A 17,430-nucleotide genomic window follows, 5' to 3' on the forward strand; every position below is an offset into this window, starting at 1 on the left:
ATGAGCTCATACACACAGACTGATGGGACAAACCCTATAATGCCAACTACAGCATACAGAATCCCTCAGAAAATTCCAGAAAGGCCCAGGTAACAGGTTAGCCCAGAGCTCTAGGATAAAACCTTCAGCAAGTGGTGAGGCCTCTGGCCTGAGGCTGAGCTCCCTTCCCCAGGAGCTGGTCAGCGAGCTGAGCCAGGGGTCCTCCCCACCAGTGCACCTTTACTCCTCTCCCAGGTGGTCCCTCTGTGTTCCTTGTCTCTTCCTGGGCTCCCCAACCCCACACCCCAGCTTTCCGGCCTCCCCTCCAGGCCCCCCTTTTCCCTGGAGGCTTTCTCCCTCCACCTATCTCCCCACATGCTTATCTCCATACACAAACACTGCAGAATGCAAGCACCCAGAGGGAGAGCTTTACTAGGGCGAGGTGGGCGGCTCTGTTTTATTCATTGATTTCCAGGCCTACAACAGCTTCCAGCACACAGTAGGCACTCAAGAAATATTTATTGAATGAACAAATGACTCAGGTGTAGATGCAGAATGGTTTTTCCCCCTCTCCCACCCCACTCCCATCAACCTCTTCCCTTTCTTGGAATGCCTGAGTTCAGCCAGCCTGAAGAATGGAAAGTCGGGGAGAGACCCCAAGGGGGTTTGCCAGAACACAACCAGAAAGGATGTGAAAGCTATTCATTACAGCCAATTCTTGAATATCCTTGCGTGGTTCTTCCTTCCTCACTCTGGCTTCTGGCCTGTCCTGGGTCTTCTCTTCCCAGTCATATTTGGGATATTTCTTTTTCACTGCAGCAAACTCAAAGCCAGCTAAACTTTGAAATGCAGGTATCGGGTCCAAGGGGTGGGGGGACTAGACACAAATGGGGGGCCAGCTGTGTGTTTCTGACTGCAGTCCAGGATGGCACCTACCTCCCCTGCAGATTAGGACAGATCATCAAAGATGACCAGCATTTTGGTTTTCTGACCTCATTAATGACGCGACTTTTAATCATAAGAATCCCTTGCATTGGCACTGGGCTTTTAACCTTTCTTCAGAGCACACCAGCTCCTTGTCTTGTTTTTCCCAGTAGTGCACAGGTGCCCAGGACAGGTGTCAATCACCTTGCATTCCTGCCTTACACCATCCAGATGGACAGGGAGGCTGCCTGAAGCTGTAAAAAAATGAAGATTAATGTAAAGATGTAGAAGAGGTTCTGGACTTAAAAACAAACGAATCTGGAAATTGCTCTTGGGATGAGGCCAGCAAAGTCGGGCTGGTGCCTAATGTTTTGGGTATGGCAGCTTCTCAATCACTTAGCATACAGGTTCTCAGAGGCAGGCGCTGTGGGAGCGATCAAGATGAAAAAGTGCGGTCTGGAGGAGCTCAGGGTCAGAGAGGGGAGACGAGACATAAAAAGGGCAAAGTCAAATTGCATTGAGTGAAACAACAGTAGAACCGGGAAGCAGGATCTGGACACCTCCTGTGTGCCCTCAGGGCAACGACGAGCCCTGGCTTTAATCTTTCAGCCCACACCCATAACAGCACCAGGACTACGATTTCCTTCCACCCAGACCGGAAGCGGCTTCTATGCCCAAGGCCCCCGGGTCCCCCATTCCACCGCGGGGTTTCGGTGACTGACAGAGGATGTAAGCATCAAGATCACGGGCATCTTGGCCCTGGTTGGGCCTCGAAGGTGCAGGATGGGGGTGGGGTTGTCAGGAGGCCCCAACACGGTGTCTGGGGCAGGAGGGGCAGCCTGCTCCCTGCGACACCGTCTCCACTCTTTCTTCCCTGGCCTCCAGTCAGCCGCAATGAAACCGCAACAATGAGACCAGCTTGGCGAGGAGGGGGCAACGGGAGCACCCAGAAGAGGGCAGGCGGAGGTTAGAGGTCAGGGGTCGAGAGCGCTTCGGGGTCTCCAGGCTGCAGTGGGAGGAGCTGCGGGCTCGAGGGAGGCGGGGAGCGGGGCCGAGGGGGGCGGGAGGGGATGGCGGCGGAGGCGCGCAGGGGCGGCGCGCTGGGCTGGGCGCTGGCGGCAAGAGGGTTACGCGCCTCGGCTTGGCTCGGGTCCGCGGAGGAAGGCTGAGCTCGGCCGCCTGGGCCCTGCAGCTAGCCGGGTCGGCCCCGCGCCGCGCCCCGCCCATCCTGCCCCGCGGAGGGCGCGCCCGGGCGAGGCGGGGCCGGGAGGAAAAGGCGCCACCAGAGAGTGGCGTCTGCTGCCACCGCCGGAGGAACACCGAGAGCCCCCTGAACACCAGCCCACCGGCGCTGAGGCACCCCCTCTCTTAGGCCACCTCTCGCCAGCCCTCTGCCGCGAGCCAAGGCCGGCGCCCCGCCCGGAGATGGGCAGACGCGTGGATGGCGTGGCTCCCAGCGCCGCCAGATCGCAGGAGCCTGACGCCGGGGCGCTGCGCTGAGGCTCCCGCTCGGCGCAGCCCGGGAAGCCTGCAGGTGTCCTTGGCCGCTCGGCCGCCGCCCGGGAGACTCCTTCGCCAGTGCCCAGAGCCCCGCTCCCCGGAGCCCGGCTCCCCTGAGCGGCCCCGCCTCCCAGGCTCGGCGCCGCGCAGGACGCCCCGTCTGAGGCCCCCCCGCCCCAGCACGGCCCCCGCAGCTCCCAGCCCAGCGCCGCTCCCAGCCGCCGCCGAGCCGCGGACGCAGGACCGGAGGCTCGCTCCTGCGGCGCGCTTGTTTTCCTGCTGCCGCCTCGCCCTGCGCAGCCCCCGCCCGCCCGAACGCCGCGCTCCGCTCAGCCCCGCCCGCCATCCGTGCCCTGCGCTGGATTTATGAATGGGGGGAAGAGGCCACATGCCGCCGCCGCCGCCTCGAGTTGACCGCACGCAGCCCGGGCCCGCGGAGCTCCGGCTGCCGTGAGAGCGTCGGCCCGGCCCAGGCAGCCGCTCCGAGGACTTGTTGCTGCTGCGCTGCCGCTGCCGCGGGGAAGCCGGCGGCTCGGCGCGGTCTGGGAGCCGGAGGGTGGCCGGAGTGAGTGTGAGCACGCGCGCGCCCGGACCCTCGCAGTGCGCCTGCACTTGTGCTTCCTTGTCTTTTGAGGGGTAAAAAGGGGGGCGTGTCCCGGGCCGCGAGCGTCTGAGAGTCCTGCCCTCGCTGGGGAGCGTGTGTGTGTTTGCCCCAGCCTCCCCGGGCCCCTCGCTTGGGTCCTCGGCTGACCTTTTCCCATCCTGCCTCCCTCCCCGGCCCTGCCTACCCAAACCCCAACCACCTGTGCACCCGAGAAACCCAACTCCTCCCGCTCCGCGCCCCGGGGGGGAGGCAGGGGCAGGGCTGCACCGCAGAGGGGGCCGCCGCCGCCTCCTGCCTCCTCCTCGTCTCCTCCCCCTCCCTCGTCTGACGCTGCCTCCTCGGGAAGGGTGTTTGGAGGGCAGCGGCCGCCCCAAGCCGAAGCCCCGCAGCGCTTCTTATGATCAGCTCGGTGTGTGTCTCCTCCTACCGCGGGCGCAAGTCGGGGAATAAGCCTCCGTCCAAAACATGTCTGAAGGAGGAGATGGCCAAGGGCGAGGCGTCGGAGAAGATCATCATCAACGTGGGCGGCACGCGACATGAGACCTACCGCAGCACCCTGCGCACCCTACCGGGCACCCGCCTCGCTTGGCTGGCCGATCCCGACGGCAGGGGCCGGCCCGAGTCCGATGGCGGTGGTGCGGGCAGCAGCGGCAGCAGCGGCGGCGGGGGCTGCGAGTTCTTCTTCGACCGGCACCCGGGCGTCTTCGCTTACGTGCTCAACTACTACCGCACCGGCAAGCTGCACTGCCCCGCCGACGTGTGCGGGCCGCTCTTCGAGGAGGAGCTCACCTTCTGGGGCATCGACGAGACCGACGTGGAGCCCTGCTGCTGGATGACCTACCGGCAGCACCGCGACGCCGAGGAGGCGCTCGACATCTTCGAGAGCCCGGACGGAGGCGGCGGAGGCGCGGGGCCTCGCGACGAGGCCGGCGACGATGAGCGGGAGCTGGCCCTGCAGCGCCTGGGGCCCCACGAGGGAGGCGCAGGCCCCGGCGCCGGGTCCGGGTCCTGCCGCGGCTGGCAACCCCGCATGTGGGCGCTCTTCGAGGACCCTTACTCCTCCCGGGCGGCCAGGGTGAGTGACAGGAGCCTGAGTCGCCTCTGGGGTCTGCCAGGTTGTGCATGGTGGTGGTGGGTAAGGGCAGGCTGGAAAGAGACTGACTTACCTTTACCAACGCATCCCTCCCAATTCCCCCTGCCCATCACACACACACACCCCTTCTCCCCTGCAAGTCACACACACACACTCACACACCTCCCCTGCAAGCCACACACACCCCTTCTCCCCTGTAAGCCTCATCAGGAGATTGCACACACACGACTTACTACTTGGACCTAATCCCAGATGCCTGCTTTGCTGCATCCCCCCCAGTGAGTGGGGTGCCCTTAGCTGAGCTCTTCTACCCCCTTTTCTGTGCACAGGCTGCCTCTCGTCCTTTACCTCCCACTCCTCCACAGGGCCAGAATCCTAGAGAGCTGGGGTTAGGCCTTCTGCCGGGGTCAGGCAGGGTTTAGGGGAAGAAAACTAGAGTGTGTTAGCACCACAGGGTAGGCAGGCCATTGCGTTCGCTGCTTCCCTGCATGCCACCTTATATCAATCCTCCTAGCAGCTCAGTGCTAGAACTATAAGTTTTAGAGAGGGGGACACGGGCTTCAGCCTTTTCAGCTCATAACAGGCAGAGCTGGGACTAGCATGCAGGCCTCTCGTTCAGGTCTGGGAGAAGCCTCTTTACAGGGAGATAAGATGCCTGCCGCATGCCATGGCCCTAGGGCTTCCTGGACACCTCAGTGGTGATGAGGGGACAGTTAGACAGGAAGGGCCTAATGTTGTGGGACATGCAGGCTCCACGACCAGTGCCAGCCACACTGCCTGGTGATGATCCCAGGTTTGTTGCTGCTTTTCTTCCTGCTGCAGCACACACTGGCTTCCCAGAAAGCCCTGGTTCAGGTTACTGCTTGAAATGGGTGTATTGGGGGAGGCAGGGGCAGATAGGTTGATTTAGGCAAGAACCGGTCCCTTCCCACCACCTCCTCCCCCAGTCAATCCAGTTTCCCCTAACCCCCTTAGGCGGAGGGGCTGGGAGATATGCTTGGGCAACTAAAACAACAACAACAACAACAACAACAACAACCCTGAAGGGTGGCTTTAGATTCTTTAAAAAAGAGAACCCTAGAGGCTGGTGTCTGATCTCATGGCTGGCAGCCTGCAGTCTGTCTCGGAATCAGGAAAGAGCTACAGAATGTGTTGGGTCTGGGGACTGCCTCCTGCTGTGGAAGCTGGTTGTCACCTCTGGCATCCCAAGTTGTCATGTTAATGAGTCTCAGAGCCCTGCTGCCCTCCCCAGCACCTCCTGTGTTGGGACTCAACCCAGTAGTGGAAGGAAAAGTTCCGCTTCCCCACCCAGGGGAGGGCAGGAGATTGGGAAATGGGCTGCAGGGAGGGGCCAGGCTGGCGTGAATGCTAGAGCAGGGCAGCTGCATCTCCTGCTGGGAAGAGACTGGAGGAGCAGAAGTCTCAGCGGTCCTGGGGTACCAGGCTGGGGCTGCAGGCGTCCCAGGGCCGTCATTGGAAGGCAGGGACCTTTTTCAGGACTGAGAGTGAAGTTGAGGTCAGCTGTCTTTGCTTCTCCCCCTGCAGCCCTGAGACCAGCTCAGAAGGTGAGGGCGCAGTAATGCCCCTGGCCCGAGTCTGCTGTGAATTCCATGGGCTTCTCATGCAGTTCCCTAACTGCTGGTGTCAGCTCTTGGCTGTGTGCGCTAGAGGAGAGAGACAAGTGTAGATAATTTAGGCTCTTTCAAAGTTGGGGGTCGGGGAATGAGGAAGCAGGTTTAGCTTGATAGAGATGGAAAAAGGGGCCAAGCCAGGGAGGCTGGAATGAATGAGGTGGGTAGGGGAGCTAGGCCCTATTTCTGAGCATTCTGGGGCCTCTGGGGACTTTTCACCTTCTCAGGTTCTTCCCTCTTGGATTCTGAGGGGCTGTACCATCAATAAGTTTATTTTCTCCTCAACTCACTTCAGAGTAGACCAGCCAGGGGGCTCTGTGAGTAAGCTCAGAGGCTGGTTGGTTGGCCCCTTGAAGTCCTCCAGGAGCCCAGGATACTTTGCCCTTTTGATGTGGAATCACAGTAGCCGGGGCATTCCAGTTGAGGGCAGAAGTTTGAGGCCGGATAAGATTAATTCTTCCCATTTAAGCAATGAAGAAACCAGGATTCAGAGACATTAAGTGTCTTGTCAAAGACACTTAACTAATAGCGGGGCCAGCAAACCACCCCTAGTTTCCAGTCTTCTGGTTGTTAATACTAGTGTAAACAGCTGTGTGGAGCTTTGGTGGCACTCATGACGAAAGAGGACTTGCCTCCTAAGGGGCACAGAAGCAAGCCTTCAGCTGTTCCTGGGACACACAAGTGAGAATTCATAATTTAAAAAAATCCATTAGTAACAACTGCTAATTATTGAGTACTCCATGCAGGTACTTGGCATTGTTCTCTAATCCTCCCAATAAACTTACAGTGGAGGCATTATCCCAATTTAATGGACTGAGGCTGTGAGAGGGTAAACAACTTGCCTGAGATCACACAGCCCGATCTCGGCGGGCTGTGAACCACAGCCAGGGCTCCCTGACTCCCAAGCCCTTGCTCCTTGGATTACAACATGTTCTTTCCACTGAACAAGGCTGTTTTCCAGGTGGAGAGGTGGCTGTTTCTTACTCTGGCCTGGGAGGTATTCTGAGGTTCTGTACCTCCTGTGGATGACATCAGAAAACCCTGGGGCAGATGAGGACATCAGAAGGAACACTTACTCTGTTACCCCTCTAGGCCTGAAGGTCTGAAGTGCAGGGATTCTGGGCCTGTGCCCTCCCTCCCTGTTTATCCCAGGCCAGTAACACTGTCCCCACCCCCCAGCGCTGTCCCCTGGGTCTGTGTGCATGCCTTCCTTCTCTTGGGGCCTCCTTCCGCTGCCTCCATGGAGGGAGCCCGCACCCGCAGCACTGCGGTGGTGGGCTTGGGGCGCTCACCGAGGGCCTGTAAGGGCAGAGGAGCAGCGCGGTGCCCCAGGTGTCTTCACACACAGCAGCTGGTCATTTGAGTAGCGCCTTATGACAGAAGCAAAACAGATACAAACGGAAAGTGAACTGAGCTGGTTGTAGGAGCCTGTTGCTTAGCTACTGGCCTGGCCCGAGGAGCCATTCCTGGGCAGGCAGCCTCCTGGCCTGGGGTGCTCACCCCCACTCCTTTCACTGTGGCCTGGCCCACGGGCGGCTGCTGCTGTGGTTCCGTTTCTGGGGGCAGGCATGAGTCCCACCCCTGGTCCTGGCCCCACCTGCCCACTGCCCACAGTCCCAGGCAGAGTGAGGGCTCAGCAACAGCCAGGGTGGCTTTCCAGCCTCAGGGGGACGAGCATCCAGAGCTCTTGAATCAGGCCTTCCTCCGTTTCTGAGGGGAGACGGGAGGCCTGATGCATGGGCCCTGGGCACTCCCCTCCATCACCCCCAGTCTCCAGAGGCCCCAGGGGCCGAGCTGGCTTTAGCTCGGTTATCAGCCCTGTTATGGATGATAGTCCTTCTCCTTTGGCTGAGTCAGGACCTGGATTGAGTTTTCCCAGGATGTTTCCCTTCTGTGGAGAGGAATGACCCGCAGGATCCCCACTGCTCTGGGAAGGCTGCTGGAGCCGGGGTTTCACACGGATGAAGCATCCACCATGTGTCAGGTGCTGTCACCTGTGCTCTCTTCTGATATCTCATCTGGCCCTGTGAGGCAGGCAGTATTAACCTCAGTTTACAGATAAGGAAACTGAGGCCCAGAGGGGCTTGCTCAAGGCCACACAGCTGGTGGTAGAACTAGGATCCGAACTCAGATCTCGTGAATCTGCGTCTGTGCTTGTACCACTGCTGCAGCCGCCTCCTGTGGCTCGTCCTGGAGAACGCCTCTGACTTCTACTAGGAGGGCTCACAGGTGGCCCTTCTGCTCTCCTCCCGTCCCTTCCTTCATGTCTTCCTCCAAACTATAAAGCTCCTGTCTCCTTGCTCCCTAGACGTGCTCACATCTGAGCTTGCTTGCTTGCTTTTTTTTTTCCCCCCTCACTGTGGGACTTTCATAGGACAAAAAGAAAGGAGGCTTGGTTACGAGGGCAGACTAGGTGTCCCCTGGCCCAGGCGGAGGAATGCAACCAAGGCCTTCTAGGAAGGAAATGCAGAGCTCAGTTCTGCTCACCCCTTCTGACGGGCCCCGGCTTCGCGGGCCTGGGCGTTGCCTGGGACCAGCTGGTCGGTGGGCATGACAGGCATCGGAATACGGGCAGGACCTCTGGTCCCAGGCCTCTGGGCTAAGGAGGGCCAGGAACCTGAGGCCAGGTGCTAGCTGCCCTGGTTTCCTGACCCCCCAGGAGGGCAGTGCCAACACGCCCCAGGGCAGCCCGTCCACCTCCTGGAGGCAGCCTCTCAGTCTCCTGGGTTTGTTTTGTGTTTTCCTCTCTTATTCTGAACAGACTAGCATTTGCCTCGGAACATCTTGTCTCTGGATGATGAGGTGTTTGTTTGTCACCGTTTGGGGGTGGGGTGTAAAGTGGGGGAGGGGGTAAACTAAACTTGGGCTATTTTGGAGAGTTGGGGGAAGAGCAGGCAGGAACAGAGTCAGGCAGCTGGGCCTCAGGAACAGGGAGACCCCCAGGCCCCTCACCTCCGCCCATGGACGGTGTTGGCCTGGGATGCTGGGCATTGGGGCACTCATGCCATTCTTGTTCCTGGGCAGCCTGCCTGCCATGACCTCTGGCCCAGCTCCCTGCTGGGATTTTTTCAAGCTGGCAGGGGTCCCCATCAGGCAGTGGGTTTGGCCTACCCTGGAGAGCCATAGAGTCTGAGAGCCCAGGTGCCCGGAAGTATTCCTGGGCACACCTCTGTCACCTCTAGCCCCAGTTAGTGGGGCTGATGACCTCTTCTGTGACGGGCTCCCTAGGACCGGGAGAGGGAACAGGCAGTCACCTTGGTTCCGATCATTCAGAAACATTTATTGAGCACTGGCTACATGCCAGACACCAACTGGGCTCTATAAATATAAAGACGAGCCGGGGGGGGGGGGCGGGTCCCTACTCCTGAAGAAAGCCAGGTCGGGTGGGATAGGTGGCAGTCGGGGGAAATTAGGTGACAAGAAATGGTAATAATAACATAAGATAGATCATGAGAGGTGCCACAGTAGTCTTAAAAAATAAAGTTCAGGGGCCAACCTGGTGGCATAGTAGTTAAGTTCGTGCCCTCGGCTTCAGCGGCCCAGGGTTTGTGGGTTTGGATCCTGGGCGCAGATCTATGCACTGCTCGTCAAGCCATGCTGTGGTGGTGTCCCATATATAGGTTAGAGGAAGATTGGCACAGATGTTTGCTCAGGGACCATCTTCCTCAAGCAAAAACAGGAGGATTGGCAACAAATGTTAGCTCAGGGCCAATCTTCCTCACTAAAAAAATAAATAAGTAAATAAAGTTCATTAGGAGGTGAAAGAAGGAAGCGATGATCCCACTGCTACAAGGGATGGGGTTGGAGCGGGGTGGTGTGCAGGAAGCTTCAGCGAGGAAATACAAGTTGAGCTGGGTAGGCCCTGCAGGATAATGACTTAGCTCCCTTAAATAATTTTTAGAAGGAGGCAGGTTATAAATAAATATATAAATAAGTGTTCAGTGTGGGTAGTGCGTAACCACGCAGACTTAGGGAAGAGGAGGGGAATTTCCTGGCCAAGGGACCCGTCTGAGCAGAGATAGGACAGCATGGGACACTGATGGGCAGTACCCAGGAATTGCATTTGGCTGGATAATGTGTTCTTGGCCAGCGATCTAGGCTGGACTGAATTCCTTCTGGGGCTGGAACTCAGAGGCTCTGGGCAACCCAGCGGCCCTGAGAGGCCCCAAGTGCTCTCTTGGCAGGAGATGAGCATAGGTGGAGGCTGGCCCTGGACACTAGAACCAGAGGGTCCTGGCTCAGGATGGGGTGGGGGCCAGGGCCAGGTTCTCCTGGGGGAGCCCATGACGGAAGAGGAGTGGGGGTCTCTCCGCTGGGAACTGGGCTTCCTAGCCGGCCCTCACCCAGGAGCCCAGGGACGGCTCAGAGATCCCTTGCCTGCCAGACTCCCTCTCCTTTCCTGCCTCTTTGCCCCCATGGCTGCCCACTCCCTTTCCAGCACTGCCTGGGCACTAGGATCTCACTTCCCTGGAAGGCTTCGCTCCTCATCCCATCCCCACAGATCTTGCTCTGCAAGTGCCTTTGGCTGTGTTCTCAAGGTTCTCTTCTCCTACACTCCATCCTTAATATAGGTTTTTGGGCATGAGTCTTCTTATGTTTATCTGTCCATCTGTCTCCTTGGCCCTTCCTCCTTGGGCTCCCCTCCCCTGCCCCCGCTGATTGTATTCAGTTCCCAATGACTGGTGTCTGTCACCTCTCCCCCCAACCCCCCCACCCAGCCTGTGCCAGATTCCTGAGACACTCTAGGCTCTGTGCTGGGTTGTGCAAATATCATTTCTTTTAATCCTCAAAACAACCCTATCAGGTAGATACTACTCTTATCCTTCAACACACCAAGCATGCCGTAGCCTCAGGGCCTTTGCACTGCCTGTTCCCTCTGTCCCTCCAGCTTTTCTGGATCTTCACATGACTCACTTCCTCACTCCTTTAGGTGTCTGCTTAGATATCACCTTAGCATTGAGGCCCTGCCTGACCACCGTTATTTGAAATAGCTCCCCCACCCTCATACTCCTTATCTGCCTTTTCTCTTTATTTTTCTCCCTAATTCTTATACCATCTGGCCTACTATCTATTCTACTTGTTTACTTGTTGACAGTCTCCCTCCACTAGAATGTGAGGTCTGAGGGGCAGGGGTATCTGTTTTGTTTCTGGATGTTCCCCAGTACCCAGAACTGGGTCTGGCACGTAGTAGGTACTCACTTTTCCATTTTATGAACAAAGATCCTGAGGCTCAGAGAGGTTAAGAAACTTGCCCAAGATCTCCCAGGCAGGAAGTAGCAGAGCCAGATGTGTACCCAGAAGTGTGTGACTTTACGTTTATACCAAGGACAGTTGTAGGATGAGCTTGTGAAGGAAGCTGGTCACAGGGCTGGCCCGTCAGCTGAAACACCTGGGTCTCTGGGGACGGTGTGTCCCCAACAGGATACAGCCAGCCAGCGTGAGGGGCCTGAGGGGAGCAGGACGCTTGAAGAAGCAGCACTGTCCTGCAGAGGCTGGGAACCCCCTGTCCAGGGTGGCAAGACCCTCCTGCCTCCTCCCAGCAGGCCAGAGAGGAGCTGCTGCTGGCGGAACTATGTCACACAAGCCATTTTCCGCTTGGGCAGTTTTGGCTTCGGGTAGAATCCACAACCTGGGTCCTCAGGCAGTGGAAAGAGCTGAGAGCTTCGGCCATGGGCACCAGGCTAGCTACTCCTCCCCCAGCCTCAGTTTCTTCATCCAGCACGCCATTTGCCTGGTTGAGTGGCAGGGCCAGGGTGAGGAACCTAAGCAGTCTGACTCCAGGGCTTCTTAGCTGTCTTTCGCCCTCAGTCTCTGGCTCACCTGAGGCCCAGCCGTCCCCTCGGCAGGGCCAGGTGCCCGTGGCCGATGGGAAGGAGGCTCAGATGAGCACTGCCAGTTCTGCAGGATGCCTGGTGGGGGAGGGTAGTTGCTGAATAGGAGCGAGGCCTTGACCTCTAAGCAGGGTGGTATGCTGCAGCCACTGCCTCCTCCCTGGGCCCTTTTTGTCCCGGGAAGCGCCCCAGTCAAGAGAGCTGTGAGAAGGAAAGCATCCCTGATGGTGAGAGGCACTGAGTGCCAGCAAGGGCACCGCTTACAAAACACTTCAGTTTGGGGAATAATTTAGGGGAGAAAGGAAGAAGTTGGGCCGTGAAGAGGCACCTGTAACCTTGGGACCCACCTGGGACAACATGACAATAAGATGGAGGCCTCTGCCTCCATCATGGCTCGGCCTCAGCTCTCCCTGTCTGCTGGGGGAGGGAGGGCTTCCTGGGGCCTGCCTGGCACCTGCTGCCAGCCCTGGAGAGGCTTCAGGGGAGACGGAGGCCCATCCAGGTTTCATCAAGAAGCGGTGGATTGTCCCACCTTGTTTGTAGAGGACCAAGTGGAAAGAGCTCTGAGCTGGGAGTCAGGAGGCCTGGGCTCAGTTTGGTCCTGAGTGAGGCATTTGCCTTCTGTCGTGCCTCTCTTGCCCCTGAGAAGTGAGCACATGTGGCTATCCTCTCCCCCTCCTCGTCTTCTGAGAGGGTGAAGGCGAGAGGTAGAAGTAAAGAGATGGGACAGTTCTGTGTTTAAAAGAAAAAGCAAAAGTGAGTGAAGGCTGCAGGAATTCAGGAAGGGTGATGTGCACCTACTGGACCGTCTGTAGAAGGAGTGGTGGGCGGTGAGAATTGAGGAAGGCAGGCTCCTTGGCCCTGCGAGTGAGACAGTGGCCCTGGGCCACACCGTCCTCCCTCCCCCACCCCCTCTCTGTGCCCTGGGCTCAGCCCCTCTGCAGCTCTTCCTGGACTTGTTTTTCCAAATCACTAATTAACTTCATGCTCAGGCTCCCAGGTGGGCCAACTCTCCTGGCTAACTTTTCCTCGGAGAGAGCAAGTTCCCGCTTCCCATACTTCCTGGCAGAGCAGGATGTGCTGTCCCCATGCCTTACCCCAAGCCCCTCTGCTTCTCAGGGGAGGGGGCAGCGCCAGGACTCTGGACAGGTGCCTCCCCAGCTCATCTCTGGACGGCCATGGAGAGCCCACAGGCTGGGGCCGTCTCCCCGATGCCCATGTCAGCCTCTATTGCCTTGACAGCCCATTTCTCAGGGGAAGAAAATTGAGGCCAGAGAAGGAACTTGAAATTGGCCTTCACAGGAGAGAAGCAGGCAGGAGAAGCTCCAGGCAAGGTTGTCAAGTGGGGAAAGTGTGTCTGTGGTCCACTACCCCTCCTCCTCCTCTGCTGTATCCAATCAACATGTCCATATTCAAGTGTAAATAAGATGTCTTAGTGTGTGATGGGTGTCTGTCCTATACCAAAGGTACACATCCCTAGCATGAACTAGCAGGCATCAAGGAGCTGGCTGGGAGCAGTGTTGACAATTCAGGGAAGGCTTTCTTGGGCCTATGAATAGACCCTGCCTGGGAGGTGGTGAAGACAATGTGGTGTGAAGAGAAGGTACAGCCTCTGAAATTAAACAGTACCAAGTTCAAGTCTGGTTTCCACCCCTTCCAGGCTGTGTGACTTTAGGCAAGTATATAATCTCTCTGATCCTCAGTTCCTCCTTTTTAAAATGGGATGATGAGGCCTACCTCGCAGGGTCACTGGGAGGACTGAAGGCAGTAACATGTACAGAGTACCCAACTGTGCCAGGCACAGAATAGACAGCTCAGGAATGTTCATTCCTCTTCAGACTTGCTCCTGCTCCAGAAGGAGCTCCTGGAGGTGCTCCTTCCTTTGTTTTCCCAGATCCCCTGTATTCTGCACTCCTGTTTTACACTAAGAGTAAGGTGTTCAGTCCTCCCCCCCACCACCAGTGCAGACTCCCAGGGAGGAAGACATCTCTGAGAGGCGTAGTCAAATGGGCAACACCGTGGCCAGGTGGAGATTGGGGTGGGAGAGGCATGGGGGTTGCCACTTGGTAGTGGGGCCACGGTCCTCCCTCATCCACCTATTTAGGCTCAGCCCTCTGCCCAGGGAAGAAGACCCCCACCCACCAAGCAGGACAGGCAGCAGCAGGGGACATGGACCCCAGCAACTGGTACCCTGACGGTGGTGAATGGCATCACATGAATAACAGTTGAGGGCTCCGCAATTGTATTGTTACACGTGCATTTCATCTCCATTCATAATGATTGGACACTTAAGCCCAGCCATTCCTCTGCCTATTGCCACTGTCATCTTTCTGTTTCTGGATTGTCTGGATCACTCGCTGCCACTCTCTGATCCCAGTGGGTGCAGTTTATTTTTCTCTGGAGCTCCATGTCCCAGGAAATGTCCATTCTCGGGACGGAGAGGGGCGGTTATTCTGGGCAAACCACCCTGCCTCCTGCCATGGAGCATGTCGTCTTCCTTCCGACACATCTCACGGTCTGCAGTCAGCCGGGACAGCCTAAGGTGAGAGGCGAGAGAGAGGAGGGGCTGGGACTTGACGAGGTGGGTCACGGCTGGAGCTTAATAGGCTCAGCGGCAGAAAGAGGGCCAAGGTCATTCCCTCCAGCCCCCTGCCTCTGGGCATATCCCTTAATGCAGTGGACCTCAACATTTACTGCGCATCCGAGTTACCTGGAAGTTCTGTTGAAACAGACTGTGGCCCTGCCCCCGGCATTTTTCTTCGGTAGGTTTGGGTGGGGCCCGAGAGTTTGCAGTTCTAACCAGTTCTCAGGTGATGCTGAGGCTGCTGGTCCAGGGCCTTTCTGAGGAACACAGCCTTAAAGCCTAGTTACTCTGTGTGGTCTGTGGACAAGTAGCCTCACCTGAGAGCTTATTAGAAATGCAGAATCTCAGGCCCTGCCCTCGACCTCCTGAATCAGAATCGCATGTTAACAAGATTCCCAGATGATTTATATACCCATTACAGTGTGAGAAGCTTTAAAGCACGACTGGGTTAGAGGTGGCCAGAGCTAGGCAGGAGGCAGGGCCGGGCAGCTCTAGTTCCCTGTTCTGTTGCTTCCAGCCAAGAGCATCCTCTGTCTTCTGTGCACCTGACAAAGATGGGGAAGTATTGCCTTAAAGCACGGGGGCAGATGGACAAAGGCCCTGTGAGGAGGGAGTTTCAGCCCCCGACTGTGTATCTTAATCCCGCCTCTCACCATGGGACTGACTGTCTGGTGACCCATGCCCCACGCTCCCCAAGCAGAGGTCCCTGTCCTGGCTGAGCCCATCCATCCTGACTGACAGCTGCCCCCACGCTCCTCCCCGCCCGCAGGTGGTGGCCTTTGCCTCTCTCTTCTTCATCCTGGTCTCCATCACCACCTTCTGCCTGGAGACCCACGAGGCCTTCAACATCGACCGCAACGTGACGGAGATCCACCGTGTGGGGAATACCACCAGCGTGCGCTTCCGGCGGGAGGTGGAGACGGAGCCCATCCTGACCTACATCGAGGGCGTGTGTGTGCTGTGGTTCACGCTGGAGTTCCTGGTGCGCATCGTGTGCTGCCCTGACACGCTGGACTTCGTCAAGAACCTGCTCAACATCATCGACTTCGTGGCCATCCTGCCCTTCTACCTGGAGGTGGGGCTGAGCGGCCTGTCGTCCAAGGCGGCCCGTGACGTGCTGGGCTTCCTGCGCGTGGTGCGCTTCGTGCGCATCCTGCGCATCTTTAAGCTCACGCGCCACTTTGTGGGTTTGCGAGTGCTAGGCCACACCCTGCGTGCCAGCACCAATGAGTTCCTGCTGCTCATCATCTTCCTGGCGCTGGGCGTGCTTATTTTCGCCACCATGATCTACTACGCTGAGCGCATCGGCGCCAGGCCCTCTGACCCGCGGGGCAACGACCACACCGACTTCAAGAACATCCCCATTGGCTTCTGGTGGGCCGTGGTCACCATGACGACGCTGGGCTACGGGGACATGTACCCCAAGACGTGGTCGGGCATGCTGGTGGGGGCGCTGTGTGCACTGGCTGGCGTGCTCACTATTGCCATGCCCGTGCCCGTCATTGTCAACAACTTCGGCATGTACTACTCCCTGGCCATGGCCAAGCAGAAGCTGCCCAAGAAACGAAAGAAGCATGTGCCACGGCCGCCCCAGCTCGAGTCGCCCATTTACTGCAAGTCCGAGGAGTCCTCGCCCCGGGACAGCACCTACAGTGACACCAGCCCCCCTGCCCTGGAGGAGGGAATGGTCGAGAGGAAACGGGCAGGTGAGATGGGGGGTTGGGAAGGAAAGCCACCTCTCCCTCAGTGGCCACAGGAATCCTCAACCCTTGGAAGCTGGGATTGTGCTTTACTGCTCTGGGCTTCCCTAAGTATAAGACATACCTTTATGAGGGAATGTATTGAGGCCGAATCTCTATCCTCTGGTTCTCTGATAGCTTCCTGAACATCAGGGTCTGTAGAGTGAGTAACCCACTCACCTTACGCTGCGATGGGCAGTGCATGGAGCTCTAAATTAGAAGCCTGAGTTTTTAATTCCATCTTGGCCACTGTGCTGTGTGGCCCTGACGCCAGTCACTCACCCTCTCTGGGTATAGATGCCTCACCTGTAAAATGGGAATGATATCAATATCCTACCCCCAAGATTTTGATGAGACCCAAGTGACAGATGTGAAAGTGCTTTGAGAAGTTAAAACCGCTTTACAAATATCAGGTGCTGTCATTATTAGCTGGAGAGCAGGGCAGCTATTCTTCCAAGGTGCATCAACACATGAATCATTTCTTTCCAAACATTCGAGCCTGGTGTCTCTTGGCCTAATAAATGCGATAACGTAACAGCAGTGGGAGGCTGCCTTCTGTTCAGCACAAGCTAGATTGAGTCCTGGGCTCAGGGTTGAACGTGGGATGGAAGGGGACCAAGAAGGAGTGGCCCAGACGGTGTTGGGAAGGGGAAAGGTGGAAGCAACTGGCATCTGCCTCCTGGAAGGGGAGGGCCCGGGGGTCTGAATCCTCTTCTTCAAGGATGGGAAAGGCCACCCCAGGGAAGCTCACCTCCACCTGAGTCAGGAGATGGGCAAGGAGATCAGCTTCACCCACAACAATGTGGAGCTGGATTGGAGAGTGGGGGCTCTCCAATGGAGAGTAGGGATGGGCTCCTGAGGGAGGTACAGGACTCCTAGCACAGGGCCGTTGGATGCCAGGCCATCAGGGAGCCGGCGGTGGGGCAGGAGACTAAGGTAGCAGCTCCTGGCTAGGCTCTGGGGGCAGAGTGGGACTCGTCTTCCAGGGAGGTGTCTGATTCAGGACACTCGCCTGTGCCCTGTTGGTGGATGCCCATCATATATGCTGGAGCCAGTCGTTCCCTGGGGTCATTCAGGGGCCTGGGTCCTCCAAAGATCTTGATGGAACAGCACCCATCAGGCTCCTCTCTTCTCCCCCACCAAAGTGGTACCCCCTTCCCCGATCCCTGAATATAAATCTCCCAGCCAGTGCCCCAGGGAATTTCAGCTGTACCACAAGGCGCATTCAGGGCTCAGAGGGAAACCTAATATCAAAATGTACAAGCCACTAGGCCGGCTTCTCAATTTACACTTACCTATGGTCCTGTCAGCCATGCCTTAGCCTGGCCAATGCTGCAGCCACTGCCCTCAGGTGGAGCGGCCCCTTCTCCAGATCCAAGGGCCCAGGCTTATCTGTGCTGCTGCGTCATGGAGCAGGAGATGGAGGCTAAGAGCCCACAGCAGTGGGAGCTGAAATGGAGCCTCTTCCCTCCAGGGCCCTCCCCACACACAGGTGAGCCCCGGGAGCAGAGGGCTGTAAATCCTTTGAGCGCTCGACCCCAGTTT

General features: G+C 57.6%; 1 protein-coding gene across 4 annotated transcripts in view; it reads left to right on the forward strand.

Moving 5' to 3' along the window:
• Positions 1-2,342: 2,342 nt before the first annotated feature.
• The window catches only part of KCNC4 (potassium voltage-gated channel subfamily C member 4), a 36,673-nt gene continuing 21,585 nt past the window's right edge, over positions 2,343-17,430 (forward strand). For all 4 annotated transcript variants that reach the window (XM_058538745.1, XM_058538748.1, XM_058538747.1 and 1 more), the window contains exons 1-2: positions 2,343-4,082; positions 14,916-15,852. In XM_058538745.1, coding sequence (XP_058394728.1) covers positions 3,405-4,082; positions 14,916-15,852 — 1,615 coding nt within the window. In that variant the 5' untranslated portion in view covers positions 2,343-3,404. The remainder of the gene's footprint in view (positions 4,083-14,915; positions 15,853-17,430) is intronic.

Source organism: Diceros bicornis, chromosome 4 (genome assembly GCF_020826845.1).
Source record: "Diceros bicornis minor isolate mBicDic1 chromosome 4, mDicBic1.mat.cur, whole genome shotgun sequence".
NCBI lineage: Eukaryota > Metazoa > Chordata > Mammalia > Perissodactyla > Rhinocerotidae > Diceros > Diceros bicornis.